General features: G+C 36.7%; 1 protein-coding gene across 7 annotated transcripts in view; it reads right to left on the bottom strand.

Annotated features, from left to right (window-relative positions):
- Positions 1-9,254: 9,254 nt before the first annotated feature.
- Positions 9,255-22,641, bottom strand: part of FOXP1 (forkhead box P1) — a 691,275-nt gene continuing 677,888 nt past the window's right edge. For all 7 annotated transcript variants that reach the window (XM_063426766.1, XM_063426763.1, XM_063426764.1 and 4 more), the window contains 2 exons: positions 21,601-21,767; positions 9,255-13,761 (listed from right to left, as the gene is read on the bottom strand). In XM_063426766.1, the coding sequence (XP_063282836.1) occupies positions 13,617-13,761; positions 21,601-21,767 (312 nt within the window). In that variant the 3' untranslated portion in view covers positions 9,255-13,616. The remainder of the gene's footprint in view (positions 13,762-21,600; positions 21,768-22,641) is intronic.

The following is a 22,641-nucleotide window of genomic DNA, read 5'->3' as shown; positions in this document are numbered from 1 at the left end:
CATCTTCGTAAGTTTTAAATTCAAACTACCCCACAAAGGCCTACCATTTCTTAAAGTAGACACCCCAGGGTATTTCAAAAGGCATATTTTGAACCTTAGCGTGGGATAATTTTTCCGCTAGCTTGTACCAGGTGTAGTGGTAATAAGCGTTTTTTCTGCCTTTTTGACACACAAAGTGAGTTTGCACAGTATATTTTGCAAACCTTATGTGTACCACCACTCTATAATACTTTATATGTTGCTCAGCTATGTCGGCTGAGTACAAAAATACCCCCGTATGTACCTTTGCCAGGTATATGTGGACATCGGAGGGGCACATTTGGGACACAGCCATTCCATTTTTTTTCAAACTTTACATTTTTACGCTGTGCCCATGTCCCATTTTAGAGTATTTTACCAGGCTATATAATCCAAATACCCCATAAAGCCATACCATTTCTTAAAGAAGACATCCCAGGGTATTTCAAAAGGCATATTTTGAAAATTAGTGTGGGATAATTTTTCCGCTAGCTTGTACCAGGTGTAGTGGTAATAAGCGTTTTTTCTGCCTTTTTGACACACAAAGTGAGTTTGCACAGTATATTTTGCAAACATTTTGTGTACCACCACTCTATAATACTTTATATGTTGCTCAGCTATGTCGGCTGAGTACAAAAATACCCCCGTATGTACCTTTGCCAGGTATATGTGGACATCGGAGGGGCACATTTGGGACACAGCCATTCCATTTTTTTCAAACTTTAAATTTTTACGCTGTGCCCATGTCCCATTTTAGAGTATTTTACCAGGCTATATAATCCAAATACCCCATAAAGCCATACCATTTCTTAAAGAAGACATCCCAGGGTATTTCAAAAGGCATATTTTGAACCTTAGCGTGGGATCATTTTTCCGCTAGCTTGTACCAGGTGTAGTGGTAATGAGCGTTATTAAATGTATTTTTTTACTTTTTAAAACTTTTTTTACTTTTTAAAACTATTTTTTAAACTTTTGTTTTGCTTATTAATTTTTTTAAAGTTTCCTAAACTTTCGTAAAACTTTTTTTACAGGTTTAACATTTTTCTAAGCTTTTTCTTTTACCGTTAACCCCTAACTAGCAGTAAGCAGCACTAACAGTAAATTCCCCATTTTCCCATAACTCCCACCCACCCCAGCTAGCAAAATATTTAATTATACAATATTTAAATTAGTTAATTAAATTAATTTAACCCCTGAGGGTTAAAAAATAAATAAAAGTTAATCGTCAGAGGTTAAAAAAAAATTAGATCACAGTATAATACTGTGATCTGTATTTTGATCACTGTAGGCAGTGATAGACTGGCAGGCAAGGGGTTAATTTTTATTTGGACTGGGTAAAGGGTTTATTTTTTTTTATTTTTTACTTAAACGTTATTAAAACTTTTTTTTTACTTAATTTTTTAACTTTTTAAAGCTTATTTTAAAACTTTTTTTAACGTTAACCCCTAGTTAGCCTAACACTAAATCCCCCAATTCCCCACTAACTTCCACCCTCCCCAGCTAGCTAAATTTATAATTTTAAAATATTTAAATTAATTAATAAAATAAATTTAACCCCTGAGGGTTAAAAAAAAAAAGAATTAACCCTCAGGGGTTAAAAAAAAAATCAGATCATATTAAAATGTAATCCCTGCCAATTGATCACTGTAGTCAGTGATCAATTGGCAGGGAAGGGGTTAATTTTTTTATTAATATGGGTAAAGGGGGGGGGTGGGATTTTAATTTAACTTTTTTTTTTTAACACCAGGGGGCAGGATCAGTGAAGATCCGTCTCCCTGCACTTCACACTGAACCCGGAAGTGCAGGGAGGCGGAGGTGAGTATACACAGCACATGTGCCCGCTCTGGCATGCTGTCAGAGTGGGCACATGTACTCTGACAGCCCGATCCGGTGCTCCCGGTCTGCCTCTAATGCAGAGGCAGACCGGAGCACCATTAACCCCGCGATCGCCGCGATTGCGGCGATCTGGGGTTAATTTTACCGCGTGACGGACGAGGTCCGTCACCCGTCGTTAAGGGCATCCCCAGGATGACGGACCTCGTCCGTCACCCGTCGTGAAGGGGTTAAGGACACATGACATGACATACCATATTTACTCGAGTATAAGTCGAGTTTTTCAGCACATTGTTTGTGCTGAAGAACCCCAACTCGACTTATACTCGAGTTAATGTCTGTATTATGGCAACTTACATTGCCATAATACAGACAGGACCGCCGGGCTCATTACAAGCCCGGCGGTCCTGTTGTGGGGCCTGGCAGCGAGCTGTAACTTACCTTCACAGCAGCTCCTGTCAGCTCCCTTCTCTCCTCTCCGGTCCGTGAAGCTCCTCTGTCAGCTCCCACTGCAAGTCTCGCGGTCTCTCGCGGCTCTCGCGAGACTTACAGTGGGAGCTGACAGAGGAGCTGACCGGACCGGAGATGAGAGAAGGGAGCTGCCAGGAGCTGCTCTCTGCCAAGTAAGTTACAGCTCTCTGCCAGCCCCCCTCCTAAACAGCCATTCCACTGGACCACCAGGGAATGAGAGCCCCCCTCCCGGGCCATGTATCAAGCAGGGAGGGGGTACGAAAAAAAAAAATAATAAAAAAAAAAATCTTACAATAAAAAATGTTTAATAATAAAATAATAAAAAAAATACTAAAATATATTAAAAAAAATTAAGCTCAGGCACACTGACACAGCCTGTATATTTTGAATGTGTGCAGCTTACAGCATATAGAGCCTGAACACCTATCTTATAACAAAAAAAAACATATCCCATGTCAAGACCCAGTTAGATTAGTACACATCCCAAGCTGCACTAGAAACGTAGAAATGTATATGTTTGTGCCTAGACACTATGTCAGCGTATTCAAAAATTGAGCAAGCTTGTTTAGTATCTGCCAGCACTTCTATAGTCTCTTTCAGGACTTAAGCGCAGACCTATGATTCAGCCTGTTTACTTATAACATAAAAAATGTGCAGTTCTTAACTTACCATGACACTGTATTAACTCGAGATCTTGCATTATGCTTGTCAAAGCCGTTGTGGCATCACAAGCCTGTATGTTGTTCATTGCACTAAAAAATAAAGAATAATAAAACACACACACACACAAACACACACTCATACAAACACACACTCTGCATTATATACACACACACACTCATACAAAAACACACTCTGCATTATATACACACACTCTGCATTCACACACACAATCTGCATTATATACACACACACTCTGCATTCACACAAACACACACACTCTGCATAATATACACACGGAGTGTGCATATATAATGCAGAGTGTGTGTTTGTATGAGTGTATGTGTATATAATGCAGAGTGTGTGTTTGTATGAGTGTGTGCGCATATAATGCAGAGTGTGTGTTTGTATGAGTGTGTATGTATAATGCAGATAGTTTGCATGAGTGTATGTTTGTATGAGTGTGTGTGTATATAATTATAAAAATCACAGAATTTCATAGCCCCAAGTTTATCCCTCGACTTATCCACGAGGCATAGCATATTTCACAATTGTTGGTCACAAAACTGCACTCGACTTATACATGAGATCGACTTATACACGAGTATATACGGTAATCCATTTTTGTGTATGTGCTTGTCAGACAGTGTGAATGTGTTCTTGTCTAACAATGTGAATGTTTCTGTGTCTGGTCTGTGTATGTGTTGGAATGTTTCCCAATTAAGGGATAACTTTGCCTCATATTCGTTCTCATAATCTAATCCATAAAGGAACAGTATAGCGTTAGTGTAGGTGGTCGACCTTTTCTCTCATGCATCGCAGCTCTCTCTGCAGCTGTCACTGCCTCCTCTCTGCAGCTGTCACTGCCTCCTTGACTGAGATCATTAATCCCGATGATCTCAGCCAATCCAATGCTTGCCCATAAGAAAGGATAGGGAGGCTAGTGACAGATACTAGAGTAATTGAAGCCCTGTAATGTGAACATTGTAGTGTCTGCAGAACAGCATTTTTTTAGTTGCAGTGTTAAAATGAGGGGGATATAGCACCTAGACCATTTCACTGAGGTGAGGTAGACTGAATAAATATAGTGTCCCTTTAACTGTAATGGGTTCTTTTAATTAATAGCTCTTTTCACGTTGATCAGTTATTGTGTTCCCAAGTCTGTATTTCCATGTGTTCATGATTCCTTCACAAAACCTGACCAGTACTGCTAGTTGGCTTTTAGCTTTGGCTCCCATATCCCATCTGCACTTGTGGTACAACTCTTCATCCTCTGACCACCCTGATATCTGATCTCAGGTTTGCTCCTTGGACTTCGCATATGGATTACCAATCTGTGCTGTTACGTCCATTGAACAGATCCCACAGTAATGAATTCTGCTTAGTATTAGACCTTACCTTTTGCCAAATTCCTGATACCTTCTGGATTCACAAATGTAAATGATGGTAAGATCCAGCTCTCACTTATTCAATCTCAGCCGTACTCTGTTCTCAATACTCTGTTCCCCATGTCTGGAATGCATATATGTGTGTATCTCTGTAACTATGAGCATGTGTGATAGTGTCTGAGAGTGTTTCTTGCAAGCTCGCATGCCACCATCACAAATTACAAAGATGTTAACATATCCCGTCTTATCTTAAAGCCTAGATATACTATGATCAATGCCAGTAAACTTGTATCCAAATGCTCTAGCTGCTTGTCAAGACCTGAGTTTAAAGCTTACCCACTACTTCCTCGCTCAATGAAATCAAGCGTTTAATATCTGAATAAACAGACATAGACAATTCTACATAAGCCATTCCTCAAGTACTTGTTATTTAAAATGTGAAATCCTTTGAATTATGTACTTGTTTAAGATATATCCCTAAACATTTCAATCCATAGAATGGGTTACAGTATGAAAAAATGAATCTCCAACGTTTTCTATTTTCTATTCATTTCTGCTTGTCTTTGTTCCCTCTTTAGGCTGGAAAGGGGATAGTTGCTTTCCTGGTCATTGATTAACAGGAGTTGTGGGCTGAAGCCACTAAGCATTCATCTGTGGATTAGACTATCTGGAGATGCATTGGAGTGTATTTCGGTGTAGTACTGCAAAAACGAGTCAGCAGTGCTTTGTGCAGGGCCCTTTTTTGCACTGCAGTGTGTGTGTTTGTGCATGGACTAGAAGCTCCTAGTTGATTGTAGTAACTGGGATCAATTGCAGTATATGGGATCAACCAGGCTATGTATTAGAATGGAGGTATTTGCAAGTGACCGCAGATTCAGATGACACAATACATATATATGAGCAGAATAAGTATTTTAATCTTGGTCTATACAGTATATTGAATCTACACTATCACATTATCAGCTTGTCTCCTATTTTGCTTTATTTCCCTCTCTGAAGCCCTTGTATTTCCTAAAGTTACCCCTGTTGTGATTTGAACCTATCACTATTTGGCTCTGGCTCATGTGAGTGCATCCGACATCCATTCTATATATCACTTGGTCTTTTGTTTCACTACACTATATTATATTCCATTTATCCTAGTTTTTGTATTTCCTTAAGTTACCCCTGTTGTGATTTGAACCTATCACTATTTGGCTCTGTCTCATGTGAGTGCATCCGACATCCATTCTATATATCACTTGGTCTTTTGTTTCACTACACTATATTATATTCCATTTATCCTAGTTTTTGTATTTCCTTAAGTTACCCCTGTTGTGATTTGAACCTATCACTATTTGGCTCTGTCTCATGTGAGTGCATCCGACATCCATTCTATATATCACTTGGTCTTTTGTTTCACTACACTATATTATATTCCATTTATCCTAGTTTTTGTATTTCCTTAAGTTACCCCTGTTGTGATTTGAACCTATCACTATTTGGCTCTGTCTCATGTGAGTGCATCCGACATCCATTCTATATATCACTTGGTCTTTTGTTTCACTACACTATATTATATTCCATTTATCCTAGTTTTTGTATTTCCTTAAGTTACCCCTGTTGTGATTTGAACCTATCACTATTTGGCTCTGGCTCATGTGAGTGCCTCCGACATCCATTCTATATATCACTTGGTCTTTTGTTTCACTACACTATATTATATTCCATTTATCCTAGTTTTTGTATTTCCTTAAGTTACCCCTGTTGTGATTTGAACCTATCACTATTTGGCTCTGTCATGTGAGTGCATCCGACATCCATTCTATATATCACTTGGTCTTTTGTTTTACTACACTATATTATATTCCATTTATCCTAGTTTATTTTGCCTCTCCCTTACTAAAAGGGTAAGTGTATACTTATAATATAACAGGCTCCACTGGGTTTACTTGAGTGGAACCATACCACCCAGCTCACTTTGTTTCTTGAGATGACAGTGTTTGTTACATTCATATAACACACTTGTTGTCACTGTTGACAATGGAGTCATGGGAAACAGAAACTTTATCTTATAGTCTTGTTATTATTATTATACATGCCTTGTCATGCTGTTCTTGTCATACTGATAATACATGATGTCACTACTTGCAACTTTATCAGCCTCAATCTCAAATCCATATATTGCATCCCCTGCGTGAGAAGGACCATGCACATAGAGATCAGAGTTTTGTGTGCAAAAAAAGCAATGTTTTGTATTGTTCTGCCCCTGGCCAAAAGTTTCCATATTTCCCATGTTCTTAAAATTTACTTGTAGTGTATACAGTAAAAAATATTTTGCATTACTGCATTGATTTTTCTGTTTTTGAGACAAAAAAAAAATAAAAATAGAAAAGCAAACATAAGTAAAGAAAGCTGCAGGACATTAAAAGACAGGACAACATGACATACCAGTGTGAACAACCAACCTTTTATTGCATTTGAGAATGCTATAATGTCAGTATTCAGTACTGACTACACAACATTTTTTATTGTCTGTATCAACAGACATGGAATGATGGAATTATAGTTGATGTAAGGAATGAGTTTCTTGTATGCCTTTTCAAAACAAAATATTGTTTTACTGACAGCACAGACACATGAAGCACCAGGCTAACAGTCTTAACTGTACCATTGTCATCAAGGCTTAATGTTTGACACAAGTTTGTGTACTTAGCTTGGGACAATATTGCAAACCTGGAAAATCTGGTTTTACCAACATCAAAGCGATTGCTTAACGTGTGTCCGTTTAACCGCAGTAATGAAAACAAGTACACTGGACGTGGTTATTTTACAATATAATAAATGGCAGTCCGGTGTCACTGTACAACAGGAACATTTGTAAATAACCCATTAACTCTTTATTCCCAGTTCCCATATATGCGTCAAAACATTTGTTTTCTACAAGATAAAAACAAACTTAAAAAAATCGAGCTACTGTTTTACAAAGGTAAGTGCAATTTAACTGATTCTTAAAAAGTTTTGCACCAAAAAATAAATAGATCCTAATTTGGAGTTTCTATGTTGTTGGTCAACGAAAGCCTTGATTTGTCATCTTACCCCTCCTCAAATACATAACTGAGATTTATACGTTTTTTTTTTTACTTTATGGACAACAAAAGGCTTTGAATCTCATTCCTGACAGCGGTTTTACCTGATACATGACACTACTGTGATAATGTACGCTTTTCTTTGAGAGGAAAAAAAAATAAACAATTAAAAAAAACATGTAACAAATTGTCTTTACATCTTGGCACCTTGTAAAGTATTTTTTATACAAAAGTTTAATAGTTTGACACTCCTCATTAACTAATCAAGACTTCACTGATAATCGTTGAAAGTGTGATCCCAGGATTCATCATGCAAAATATTTACTGCGGGAGGAGAAACACTTTATAACAACTTTTTTTCTTTTTTTTTTTCCTTTTCCATCTTTTAAACATTTTGAACCTTTTTTTTCTTGTTTTTTTTATTTTTTATGTTTAGGTTTTTTTTTTTTCTTTTTTTAAGACAGCCAGAAAAGGCAGTGGTAAAATAACATAAATGGGTTGAAAAGTATCAAAAACCAGCAAAAAACACAAAAACTGTACAAAATGCATCGATCAATGATAGAAAAAAAATCTGTCATCTATGTTACAATTTAAAAGCAAAATAGTCAGGGATTATTTCCCCACATTGTCAGCAAACGTCATCCATTATTTTTAAGCAGGGATAACAAAGTACATATGCAGCATTTTCTGCAGTTTTGTTACATACAGTAGGTTTTTTTAATATATATTTTTTTTTAGTTAACGTAAAGCTGTTGCACAACAAAACAATTGTATTGGACAAACAAATATGCATTTCTTCCTTGCAAGGAATATATAAAAAAAAAAAAAAAATTGAAAATATATAACAAAATAAAACCACAAAACATTAACTACCCCCTTCGGCAAAAATATTCATATAGACATGAAAACTTATATACAGTACGGGAAACCTAATCACCGCGGAAGTAACAATCATGGAACCAGGACTGCAAAATTTGAAATTACGGTGAACTTTGCTGGATGTTATAAAGCCTGAGATTTTTTTGTTGATTTGGCTGCAAATTTTACACTTCTGTGATATGTTAAAGCAAACCAACTTTTTTTTTTTTTTTAACTTGCTTTAGACTAAGCATGCAAGACACACAACCAAGTGCAATTTAGTGAAATGTTTTTTTTAATATTTTTTTTTATTCATTCCTTAAAAGGGTTAATGAGGTATGCTTACTAACTGTTACAAATACAGTTACGTTTACTGTAGCTACACATACCACGAAAGGACAACTACCAGCCTACAATCACCGTTTTAATTTGGAACCAACCATTCATCCCCCCTCCCATGATGCAGAAGAAGGGTCATTTTACAGGTTCACACAACTGTGGCTAGTGCCCACAAAACCCGAATTTCCGCTTTTGAGGGAAAATAAATGAACATAAAGACAAACATTGAAATGACTACTGATGATTGTACTTATTACAGATGTGAGCTAAAAGAAAAATGCCTAAACAGTAAGTTATGGCAACTGATCTAAAGAAAGGAGTTTACTTGCCTCTTTAAATGCAGAACTTTACCCATCTACTCCCTAGTCACTGTTAAACAGAAAGACAGCACTCTACCGTAAAAGTCCGTGAATACTCAAAAACATAATTTGATTGCTTAAGGCCTGCTAGTCCTACAGGCAAAACAGACATAAATCTCACCAAAATTAAAAAAATAAAATAAAAAAAATCTAATACTCTTTAAACAAGGAAATGCAATACAATTACATGAATATAATGATATCCACATAAAATTTGAAATTACAGTTGTTGTAGTAAGGTACAAGGAATTTAAATTTCATTTTATTGTTAAGTACAATTCCCTTCTGTATTTTATCCTATGTCTTATTTTAACATTGAGGTGGTGTTGTACACACCAGACCAAAAGCGGGGCAAAACATCTTCCTAAAAAAATATTGATATATCAAACTTTCCTAGGAAATTTGCTAGGAATAGGATATACAATTAACGTGGGATAAGTAATTCTGTTCTTCAAAAAATTAAAAAACAAAAGCATATCTTAGTGTGTAAAGATACTTTTTCATTTACAAAAGTGTTTTGAACATTCACGACAGATATTTTACCACCTTTAGCCATGCTAAAATACTTGTTTTGATGTCAGCCCCAGAAGGCAAGTTACATGATATTAAACAGGATAGTCCTGGTTTTAGGGCCCTGTCCCACTGTACCAAAAAGCAAAACACCAGGAATCCATCTCCAAAAAGCGTAGACAGTGCACCCTGCATGATCTGCCCTTAGTGGGCCAGCCAGAGTTATTGGCAGACAGCCCGCAATTCATTCACGCCAGGCTGACCTGCCCCCATTCTCTATGGGTGGTGCCATTGTCACAATCTGCATCACTGGCATGTCCCCTTTTACCACTCTCACCGGTGGTTCGATTAACAGGACAACAATGTTGGGGGCTATATATGTACTAATATTAATGAAAAAGTAAGCCTTATTGTACTTAATATTTTCTATATTATTTTTTCTCAACATATTGGACACATGGGTGTTTTTTTAAATTGCCTTTATACTTGATGAGAATAAGTGATTGGTCAATTGTGACATCTATTTATCTAAATCACTGATTATGTTCATTAATGTTAATGCTTTAGGGGATTAGAATTGTCTTTTGTGATAGCTTATATTTTCTATTCGTCCATTATTCACAGTTGTATTCAAATATTTTCAATGCATGCTTTGAAGTAAAAATTAATTTTTAACATTTATCTCAAAAGCTGTTTTTATTTTTACATCTGTAATTTATTGATCAGAAAATAGAACTGCAGTTCTAAGTTTACTGCAGTAATTTTTCAAAGATTTTTATTTTATTTTTTTACCAGGTACGTCCAGTGGCATTTTAATAGAAATGGCTGTACCTGTGATTTCAGTGTAATTCACTCAGGAGTTTCTGGGTTTCAAATAAAATTACCATGATTTGCAGTGAAAGCACTTTTCCTCTGGTAGGGGTAGATGCATGAAACTCTATCTACACCCCAAACAAAAAATCCCAAATCTCAACCCCTTAAGAGGCAGGACCAGTATGTCACTGGTGGCTCTAGTCACATTGAACAATGTGGCTGTGCTCTTTCACACAGAATCTCTTGCCTACCTCCAGAGGAGGAGGACGAAAGCAGAGAGCTCCAGGCAAAGGAAACATACAGGTTCTTTGCTATGTCCACCACTTTGTGGAGTTCTCCAATACTGAGCCTTACATTAGATATGGTTTGGTCACACCAGAGACAAAAACATCAACTTTGGTTAAGACTTATATGGTCGGTTTAACACATAAATGGAAATAAACTTTAAAACTAAACTTCCTATATCACTGGTGGTCCCATTCTAGATTTGCTTGCTCTCCTTTGATCAACAACAAGAGGATATTTGGCTTTGTAATATAAAGCATGTAACAAACAACATAATTTACAGTTGTGTAAAATCTTTGGTAATTTTACGGAGGGGGAAGAAAACAAAAGAAAACAAGAAGTCACAAAGGAACCACTAAAGCCACCAGTTACAAAAAGAAACAACAAACAATACAAAAACAAAAAACCTTGCTCTGCAAAGCATCAGAGGAACCTCAACAACAGCATAGAGGTTGACATCTGAAAGAAATATTAATTAGTATAAAGATCAACCGAGGTTCCTAAATAAATAATGATTTAAAGTGGTTGTGGAACACACACGTCTGAGAATTTGGAGACGGAAGGATTTTGGGGTGGTGAGGGAATGGAGTCTGCAGTCTTGCAACAACGTGTGTTGCAGTCGTAATGATGAGAAAACATCTACGTTACATAACGTTTAGGCTCAGAGTAGAAAAGCGAGCGTAGCTTTATAATGGAGAATGTTGAAAATGCACATTAAGATCGCAGAATACACACTAGTGCTATAGCTGTGGGATGATCAGGGAGCACTACCTGAGGTAATAAATTGTGCAGGGACTTTAAAATTGCAGTAACTAGGGATTACAAACACCAGTGATACTTACTGTAAAACACAACTATGTGTGTGTGCAGGGGACCTTAAACATTATAAAGTGAAATTTGTAGAAAAAAAATAAATTTACCAATATTCACTATAAACATAGAAAAAAAAGGAATGGGCATTTAATGACCATGACAAAAGCAGTGATTTACAGGTTCATTATATTCATTGTGTCTTCTTCTTCTTTTTTTTTTTTTCAGAATTAGTTTTAAGATTTTCCATTAAACCTAAATAGAATGCAAATTTGGCACAAATAAACCATCACACTCTTCCCAAGGCTTGATTCCATTAACTAGCATATTTTGCAAGCTACATCAATACAGTAATCCTGTTCCGTTGTGAATATATTTGTGATGTTGGAGTCAAGGAATTTTCTACCCCTTTGGAACAAAATTTAGAGTGCTGATTGTTTTTTTTTTTTTTTCCCCTAGATTGCCAGTGCAAGAAGAGTTCATAAACATGAATAATTACCAGTCTTTTTCCACCAGAGCACTGTTAGTGGCTTTATAAGTTTCTGATGCACAAAGCCCATATTATTAACATATTCTACAAATATCCATTTTTCTAAGTCTTAAACGATCATGTAATAGTGTAGCATGAATGTTTACAGTGGCTCTGTCCCCTCAAACTTACCTTTCTCCTATTGTTTCCTCTTCTCATCCTCTTTCAGAATCCGTTCTTCTTTTCTTCATTTCTTATTTATTTCTAGTAAAAACATAGGAAAAAGTAGGAACACCCTTGACAAATGTGTTAATTTCCTTTGTCAACCTAACAAAGAGTGAAGCATGCTTTAAGCGCCATCCTTTGTCAAGAAGTGTTGGAAAAATACATAAGACAAGGTAGTCCCTACTTTGTCTGATGGTTTTAAGAGAAATAGGAGAAATGAAATGAAGAAAAGAAGAACGCATTTCTAAAGAGGAAGAAAAGAGGAACAATAGGAAAAATTTAAGTTTGAGGTGACAGAGCCATTTTAACTTGACAGCTGGTGCCGAACTTCAAATATTTTTGAACTAAGTAAAATAGGCAGCTGGAGACCGACAAATTGGCAACACCTTGAATAGACCAAGCGCCTCAAAGACATTTTCATCACTTCTGTCTCCGATACACAAATGAAAGTAAAATTAGGAAATACAAATTATGGTTTTGTGCCATCTGTTTTGTGAGTGCTAACTATTATTTAATAAACCGTTACTGACAACACCTAAAAGAATACTGCTTTACTTTAACAAACTTTGTCTACTTCAGATATTTATCTCTTCTTATATCTACGACTGTCATTCATTCGGTCCTTGCAGTGTAACATAGATAATCCACGGGTAGTTCGGGCTTTGGGTCCTTTTGGTAATATTATTATTAAAATGGAATGATTTTACCTATACATTTATTTTGACTGTTTTTGTGGGGTAAATAATATGGCTACTGAAGAAAGCTGGAATGGATGACTTAAAATTAAAAACAAATGGATGACATTCAGCTTCATATAATAAAAACACCTATCAACATTCATAACAAAGTACAGAAAACATTGTGCCTCAGAGAGGCCTTGGGCCTGAAGCAGAGGCCTGAGGTCAGAACTTAAATTGGTGTAGTACGAGAAAAAAACAAATGCAATATGTTACGTTTGGGATAAATTCCTCTGCCTCTCATTCTGTCCCATACCTATATAAAAGGTCATCCCCATCCCAAAATGGAAGCAAAAGAATTGATTTAAAGGCAGTGATAATCAATATAACATGCAGTACTGTGCAAATACGTTGTCCATTGGAATCCTTATAACCTGGGCAAAGGGGTGATCTGCATTTTAGATGTACATGCGTATATCGTTGTCCTCCGTGTCCGTTTTGGCAGTAATGCAGTCCATAGTCCGCTGCGAATGAACAAGTGATATCAGTTTAGCAAATTTACAACACTGATGTCACCTGTAAGAGGAAATTTCCAAGTACCAAACAAGTCCATCCAATGCACAGAGTACAAATTCCTTTTTTTTTTCCAACAAAAAAAGTAGAAAAATCAAAAATACTCCCAAATGGGAACTTGATGGCACTACGAGTGAACACATGTCTAAGTTGTCGAATGGTCTGGGGTCCCTTCAGCCTATACAATAAAGGAGGAAGCCCCCCCCACCCCCACAAACTTGGACTGCCTTCAATCTCAGGTTAGTGACGTTAGATGTAATTCAGTCCATATCCTCATTTACAGGCTCATCTTCATAATCTCTGTCAGGGTCAAAGTCGGGACTTTGATTGGCTGTTGTTACTAGTGATAGTGGGCCCTCGTTATCGTCAGGATCCAGCGGTTCTTCTTTCACATGTACGTGGTGCCTTAAAAACAGACCAAAAAAACGTTATTAAAATATTTTTCTGGAAAAACACACAATACATGTTTCAGTTGTTCAGTTGCCTGGCTGTACCTGGGAACTTTGACAATGTACATGCTCAGAGAGCTTCCTCTCCTCTTCCTATCGTGCAGGAAGGGGGTGTTCCAAGAAATGAATGAACCACTTTTGGTTCCAAGAATAAATTAATCTAAAACTTAGAGTCCCCAAGTCAATTCCAGCAAGTTCCTGTGTATGTCCATGACCATTTGTTATACTTTTTAAACTGTATATTTCCATTTTAAAACAGATATCTTCTGACAAATGCACTGAGAAACTAAGTAGTCATCCCAGTGACCGTCAGAAAAACCAAATAATTCTAATTTCATAATCAATCCCAAGATAGTGTAGCCCTTTTTAGCCCGTCCACAGCAAAGTTTACTATTACATAGGTAGGCAAGTTTATTTAACTGGTGTCAGGTATCTTTAGTAAGATGTTGAAGATGGACAAGTAGGACACTTTTGTAGAAGTGTACCGATAACCAATATTTTTTTGTAGAACTACCTGTATTACTCAAAACAAGGTTCACTTATATTTTCATTACACATCCTGAGTAAACAAGCTGTTTTTAGACCTGATTTGTCCTGCGAGGCACTGCTCTCTACTTTCTACATTTGCAGACATCTGTGAGAAAGTCCCATAGATGAAAACAATTGCAGCAGAATTTGCTTGATTAGAAATACACGTTTTTACTGGTGGCACAAGCAAACAAGGAGCAGATAGATAAATTAAATGAGACTCCATAAAGAAAAAAAAAAAGGCATGAAAAGGCAGGCAGGGAGGCTGGGGTAATCATTGCTTAATGTGTGTTCTGTTTCTCTAGTTAACATGCAGAACCTGTGAGCAAACCCTCCAGAGGACGACCCCAAGTGAGGTTCTATCATTAATCAACTTCAAGCAAACACTGCAAGGAGACACCATGATACATGCTTTAAACTCCAAATTAATGCATATTTTTACAAACTGTCAATAAAGGAAGAAAAGCTCTGCCAGGAAACACAAACGAAGAGGAAAAAGGCTCGCTCAACACAACAATGTGATAAGAAAGCCCAGTCCTAACGAGAATAATAATACTGTCAGCGGTAAACAAGAAAAAACATGATCCCCAGCTCATGGTGGGCAAAAGGGATGCACTCCGGAGATGAGATCTGCCAAATTTCCCATTATGGGAGAGCACAGGAATAACCCACAGGGGAATCGGACTGATCGTACATAACAGCTATGATAACAACAGAGAAATGTTGCACGTAAATCATATTTACAGGACTGCCTTTACAAATAGCAATTACTTTCTCAGCACTGAGTGGCTTTTGTCATGCAAAATACTGGAATGCGTAAACACTGCCTGGCCTTTGAAACACTGAAGGAAAGTGTCATTTTTATTGACATTATCTCACGTCAGAGATGAAACGTAGGAGAAGAAGACTAAACACATTCGCCATACAATGGGCTTTTCAAAGTAGGGCCTAAAAATATATTGTTTGAAAGAATTAAATTAATCTTGTCTTTTAATTGGGTAGCACCTTTCTCCTATGAAATATATATCGGAATATAATGTTCTACAAACATTTGGCTGATAGGTTGTTGTGTGTGTTTGTGTGTGTGTGTTTTGTAAAAAAATTCCATCTTAACAGTTGGATGGATTCCTTTCCATTATAACACTTCTTACTGAAAGCCGTCCTTGTTATACACAGAAACATTTTAAATACACTAGCACACATACACACAGACACTACAGTTGCAGTGGAGTATAATTATCATGTAGTCTTTAACTGAATGTACATGGTGTGAATTATGCACACACACGGCCACTGACAACAAGCCAAATAGAGTCTGAAATGATTATCCAGGATGAGTGAGGTTGAACTATAGGGACACACAAGCCAGCCCCCCCTTCTTCCATGGGTTGATTATTCCCAATCCAACAATGCAAAAACAACAACACAAACACTCGCAGGGGTGAAAGAAGTTGGGTAAGATAGTGGGTTTCTTAAGACTCATCTCAGCTTTCATGTCTTTCACTGGAAAGCAAGTGCCATGGTACCAAGCCACGGTATGTATATTCTGCTATATACTGTTTGTTTGTACGACACTACAGAATATGCCGCTGAATTATAAAGAACAAAATCACCATAATCACATTCGTGGTGTGTTCAGGTTACCAGCTCTGTAAAATAATCAGTAAATTTAGGGCTCAATATTATTTATACCTCAAAATGTTTAATTATCGTAATATGTAATAGGTGTACATCCCACCCAAATAATGTTCATTTGTGTATTTTATCTACATTTTATAGATTAACATATAGATTAACATGGGAGAACTTTGCTATCTTAATGTACCACCTAACCTTATAAATGATCCACTGTAATGCATGTTGTTCTACTCTAACCATCCCCAAATGTGTGCGTTGTTGAGTTTGCAGCATCAGAATGGATGGTGCAGCACTGTGCAGCATTTGTTCTGTCGTTAGATCAGCGACGTCTAACAACTTTCCCAAGGTTGTTTACTTTTTAAAAAGCATAAAAGCATTAACAAGCGCTATCAAAGGTAATCTGCTGATGTATTACTGTAGCAGCATGATAAATCTGCACTGCAAAACCCATACAGTGTTGTGATTTTTAAGTATTTAGACTGATCTTTTTCTTTTTATAAGCAGTAATTGTATTGTGAAATACGTAACGTTTTTAAATGTGACAATATTACATTTTGTTGTAATTCATTTTTTTTTTACTCATTACTATACAAATCACAAATATTCCACATTTTTCCCCAAGTTTTTATTATTATTACACAATACATTCTTATTTATTTTAGAAGCCATATATTGAAATAGGCATTCTTTTCTCCCCAGCCACAATGAATAAATAATCTCCAGTGTAACCTTACCTTGTGTTGCAAACAATAGGTGATTGTGAAATCACTATTAAGTCTGATAGTGTTGGGGATGCCTTAGTCTATGGATCTCTAGAAGTCTGAAAAAGACCCATAGACTGAAATCAGCAAGGGATATAGTCAGGCAAAGCCTGTGTTTCTTTTGTTAGGAAGGGGTAGATGGGTGTTTTTATACAAGTAAAACAAGCCCCTATGTAAACAAATCCCTTATTAGATACATTTTATAAAACATATATTCCTAGCTCTTTATTATACCAAAGGACTGCATCACATATGTGCATATTGAGAGCATTGTTTTCATGATCAGTTACCAACTCTAGGACCTCTACATAAAAAAATTGATTTAAAAGCTACAACGAATCCAACGAAATAAAAAAAAAATCAGAGGCTACCTACCACACTTATTTCAATAACATCTATACCCTAACAAGCCACTTTACGGATTCAGACTTGAATACAGCCGCCGTATAAAGAAAACGTGTTTTTGCGTGATATGCAACTCAGGACAATGTTTGCCTGGGAAGAGGGTTAGTTTGTGAATTCCCATTAAAAAAGTTAAACATACAACATACTCCATAAATCACTGCAGTGCTACAATTTCTCCTTCCCTACTTCCTCCAGGGCACAGTCTGTCTGATAATGAATGATTGCTGTCTGAAGATGCTGTTGACCGTAGTTGGGCCTGTAGCTTAGGTGCCTCGTATTCATTCTGCTACGAAACGTGGTTTCTGAAATGACCTATGCCACGTCTGAGCTTAGAGATAGTGTGTCTGGCTTGTAATGTAAAGGTTGTATGCAATATCATGTGGGATTTGTAACTGTATGGCTAAGAGGTTCCCAGGTACATACCATTACCATTTTGTCCTGAAAGTCTTTCTTATATTTTTGTCTGTGTTGACAATTTTAATAATGTCATATGTTTAGCATAATTTATCGCATTAGGACAGAAATAGCGTAATTCATTTGACTAAGTAGTTTCCTGCATATTGAGTGTTAACCATGTTCCGTGCCACACTGCTTTGAAATCTACTGGTAATATCTCTGGCACTCAAAAGCTTAAACAAATGACATTGAGAAGTAGAGTTTTTATCGTGTGACAGCTGTGTTGACATTTCATACAAACAGGTAAAAAGGCATGGTTAATAGAGAGGATGGGATCAAATTTTATTGGTCAAATTCTAGCTACCCAGAAGCTTGAAACTTCACCTGCCACCACTGATGGATTCTGCTCAAAAAAAGTGAAATTATCAAAAATTATATTTTAACAGAAAGAAACATTTAAGTATTACTCCCTCCTACCAAATTACAGGCTTGTCAGCAATACTTTCTTACCAATTTATTGCAACCACATTAGATAACCCAAAAGCTACTTGGTGGGTCATGTTGATCAATACTTTGGACAAAGTATGCAAATACTCAGCAAGCAGGGCTTAATCTAAGACCATGTAAGGTTTTATTTCAACAAAACAAAGTGATGTTAATCCTAAACCTCTTATGCAGTCCTCAACGTGTTTGAAAGTTGAAATATGCTGTTATAAAATAAATCAGAAGGTTGTGAGATATCTCGTTGAGGTTTTACTTCACTGTGCAATCGTCACCTTTTCTGGGGGCTTCTAGTCTACGGAGAACTTTTGTCTTTGACTGATCAGACCACAAATGCAAAGGCTAAGAGGTATTGAATCAGCACAAGTGTTCATTCAACTGTTGCAACTTTTAACAAGACATCCCTCAGCATAATTTCAAAAGATGGCCACGGATGAAAATCACAGGGAGTTTCTAATATTTAGCTATGGCAGTGCATAGTTACATACACACAATGTTGTTCCTTACAGATATAAAAGAAAGCCAGGCTTTAGAATATCCACACAGAACTTTTGATTTCCATAGCCAAGCCTCAGTGCACTGCTTTTCGAAACAGTCTGGCAGTAAACAAGCTTTGCCAGGAACACATCTTTATGTATTCCACATCTCAATAATCCTTTTATTTGTCCACTTTGAGAATGGAACTGTGAAGCCTACGGCTGTTACAAAGAATTGCGTTGCCGTGGCGCTATCAGCGTGGAGCATTCCCTCAGCGGGTACCACTTTTAGCTATTAGGATAAAAGTACTGTGTCTCCAAACTCTTACAGATATACTGAAATATATTCTTGGGATACCAAGATCTGTAGAATTTTAGAATCGCAAAGGCATAAAAACCAAATGTAATAGAATATTGTCTCTCATATGAAAACTGTAATAGAGGGAAAATGTTAGGAGTATAAAGTTTGATTGATTCTAATTTATTGAGATAGTCCAAAATTAGATGCATCATAACTGTTTACTGCAGCTTTTAAGAGGATGCTTGCATGGCAGTTTAGCATGAAATGTTCCTAGCTGGTATTACCGTACCAAAATTACCTCTGCAATTAATCAGCTTCGTGTCTTGCTGAGGGTAATAACTTTAAATATGATACCTGTCTAATTTGCATTTACACTTATATGGCTAAAACAAATAAAAAGAAATCCAAAAATATTGTGTCAGGCTGTAAAGTATGGTAAATTCTTCTTCAAGTATGCAAAGCAACTATGTCTCGACCGACTGTACAAACATTTACTGAAACTACATTTCCAGCTTTTATTCATCTTTTATAGATTTTGTTACTTATACATGGAGAATGTATAGGAGATACGATCAAATAATGCCTGTTTTTTTTAACCTCATCAGGCCAAGTTACCCCATTTTCCAAGTTAGGAAAAAAAAAATATAGCCTCTATCTTTAACTAATAGGTAGCTAACATGCTTTAACCATTGATATTTAAAGGTGGAATGAATGGCATTCAAACTCAAACAGTCAAAGAGAGCATGGACATTTAAAGAGAATTGCTTAAAACTCACTGACTGGGGCATAATAGCAGACTTAGCACATATTCCTGAAATGTTTTTGGAAAAGCGCTGTTCCAACTATTTAACAGAAATTCAAGTTTCCCGTTATTACTACAGAGGCGCACATTGGAGGAAATGCATTAAGCAGAGTTACTCACTAAAGTGAGAATTCAAACTGAATTTCAAATTTAAGCCTAGAATAGATGAACTGAAAGCATAGCTGACTAAGAGAATTTTACCATTTTGGCTATTTTGACCTTAAAGGGACACTTCAGGCACCAAAACAACTTCATCTAAATTAAGTTGTTATGGTGCCAGGAGCCCCATAGGCATTCTTATCTCAGGAGGCATTCTTGTCTCAGGGGGTTAAACTATTATCGAACAGTTTAACCCCAAAGTTGCCTCCAGCAGCCATGTCCACTCTCCCCTGGCGGCCTTTGGCTTCCAAAATGTTCGAATCAGGAAGTGCGGAGTGTCGCAGTGGCACCGCTGTTTGGATGAGAGCAGTCAGCTAATGCTCTCATTCAGTCAGTGACTCCCCATGCACAAAATGCACTGGGAAAAGGTGTTTCTTTCCAAGCCAGTTTAGTGAATGGAGAGTCACTGATTGGCTGAGAGCATCAGCTGACTGCTCTCAGCCAAACTTGCCAAATTTGAAATTCACTTTGAAGTCTCACTTTAGTGAATAACCCTGATGGGAGTTTGCTGTAGCAGCTAGGAGGCTTCAATAATGAATTTTCTGATTCTATGTAATCATGGTACCACATAGGCATCACATGATGCATTGGAGGTCTTACTGCTAGTTATTATGTACACGAACAGTAGACCATCACTTCTCTGCAATCTCCCTCTCTGAATAAGACATTAAAAACACCTATAACTTGTATTAACCTTTTTCATGTGGCTCTCCATTTTCTTTTAATTTTAGATGAAAGATTTAGCAAATGACATCACAATCCAGTTTAGTCCAAACACAGCCAGGCAATACAATGCAAATGACTGCTTTGTGCAGAGTTTATAACGTTGGCTGAGCTAAGATGGAGGCGCCCTAATGCAGGAAAAATAGATACTGATATCCTCATAAATACAAATTTGTTAAACATAGGAGATTAGCAAACATAATATTAACCAGCCAACTTGTTCAGTTGGAGGCTGGTAAATCCAAGGGGCTGCTCATTTAGCTTTTTTGGATTAACTGCACATTACGCATCTCGCTACAACCAGTAATTTCTCATTTAGGTTGTCAGATTAGGTTGACATGTCTTCAGGACCCACCAACTGGTCATACTAGCTAACCAGTGGTTTAGTCATCTAACCAGTGGTTTAGTCATCTAACCAGTGGTTTAGTGAACAATGTCTCACAAAAGAGCCAAATTGGTTTGTCTTTTGACAGTGACATGCCTCTACATGTAAGTATTATTAGCAAAAATGTAATAATTTCTCATACAGCCACTTGTACGAGAGACTGGCTAAAACACATACATATATATATATATACACACATCACTATGGTAGAGCAATAAAAGGCCAAGTGGATTACTTATAGAGAACAATTCTGGAGCAAAGTTCCAAATCTACACCAATCAGCAAGAACATTCCATCATTGTCCGTGGTGATTAGTGCAATGTTTGAATTTCCACAGAATTGCTCTGTACGCCTAACTCAGCGTATTTGCTCAAATTAGATAAATGTTCTCATGAGAGCTTACTCAATTTAACAAAGATGTGATCAGGCTATATTCCTGTATTTAAAGAACAACCCTGAAATCCAAGTATCAGCCTGGCCTGTGCATAAAAGAAAAAAATATTCAGACTATTTTTCTATTTGGAAAATATAGCTTTATCAGCCTGGTTCATGTCGATTATTTTCTCCCAATTTGACTGTCTTAACCAGTGATTAAACACTTGTTTCACATAGTGGAATTAAACAGAATTTTGTGAAATTCCATGTGACCTGGTAAATGAACATACAGAAAATGCTACATTACAATTCTGTTGTTGCAGACATATTCCACTGGCCACTTACATTGCTTGCATAGGGGAGCGGCCGGGGCTACTGTCGCTGCCGTTGCTGGTTGCATGATCGATCACACCGTTCAGCTCTTCTCTCATTGCACTGGCTAAGCTGGTAAGAGCTGGATTTCCCATAGAAGCCGTAGTGTATAGAGGTATACTGTTCTCAGCCATTGAAGCCTGCCAAGAGTAAATTAAATGAAGGGGAAAGTTTTATAAGCTGTTTTATAAGCCGCTGACTGAAACAATTTGATGAGTAACTGGCTAACGATGGTCGGTCCAAGTCTCAATTTGAATATCTACGTTGCATCTACAAGCCTTAAATCTTCACAACCACAGCACACTGAGGACATTACAGAAAATGTCTAGGCAATCTGTAAAATGCCCGTCTGTTCCACACAGAGCAGAAGACATGTGTTCTATTAACTATTAATTATGTTTACGAAAAAGTGCAACATTTTGAATATTGGGAGAAACAGCACTGAAATAAAAAAAAACTTGGTTGTTTAAGGTAAGGCTAACATTACTTTGCATCCTTGCAAATAAATATGCAAAATATATAGGCAAGCACATACATATTTATATATATCTACACATAAATAAGTAAATACAATTATACACGTGTATATATATAAATATAAACACAGTTTGATATGATCAATATATAAATACTTAGAATTCAATGTTGCACTACAGGGCATTCAGAACAATGAAAATAGCATAAAATTGCAACATAAAGGTTTTTATCAGTACTGTGCAATCAATATCAAAATCCAACACATTTTGGAACACGGACAAATGATGTATTAAATATACATATGATATATATATTTATTAAAAGTAGGCGCTTAGAAAACACAATCTTTAATGAAGATAACAGCTCATGTTACATTTCCAAAACAAGCAGGGCTAAGTCTGCTGAGCATACTAATTGGAATTAGTCATCGTTAAGAAAAGAACTCTGATAGAATGGAAGATCATTTCATTTTGCCTTTCAGCCTCATGAATGTAAATTATGCTTGTAATCTTAATAGTATTCTACAGACAGAGCAGC

Source organism: Pelobates fuscus, chromosome 7 (genome assembly GCF_036172605.1).
Source record: "Pelobates fuscus isolate aPelFus1 chromosome 7, aPelFus1.pri, whole genome shotgun sequence".
In the NCBI taxonomy this organism is placed as follows: Eukaryota; Metazoa; Chordata; class Amphibia; order Anura; family Pelobatidae; genus Pelobates; species Pelobates fuscus.
The sequence above is the reverse complement of the archived record's forward strand: the minus strand, read 5'-3'. Positions and strand labels throughout refer to the sequence as shown.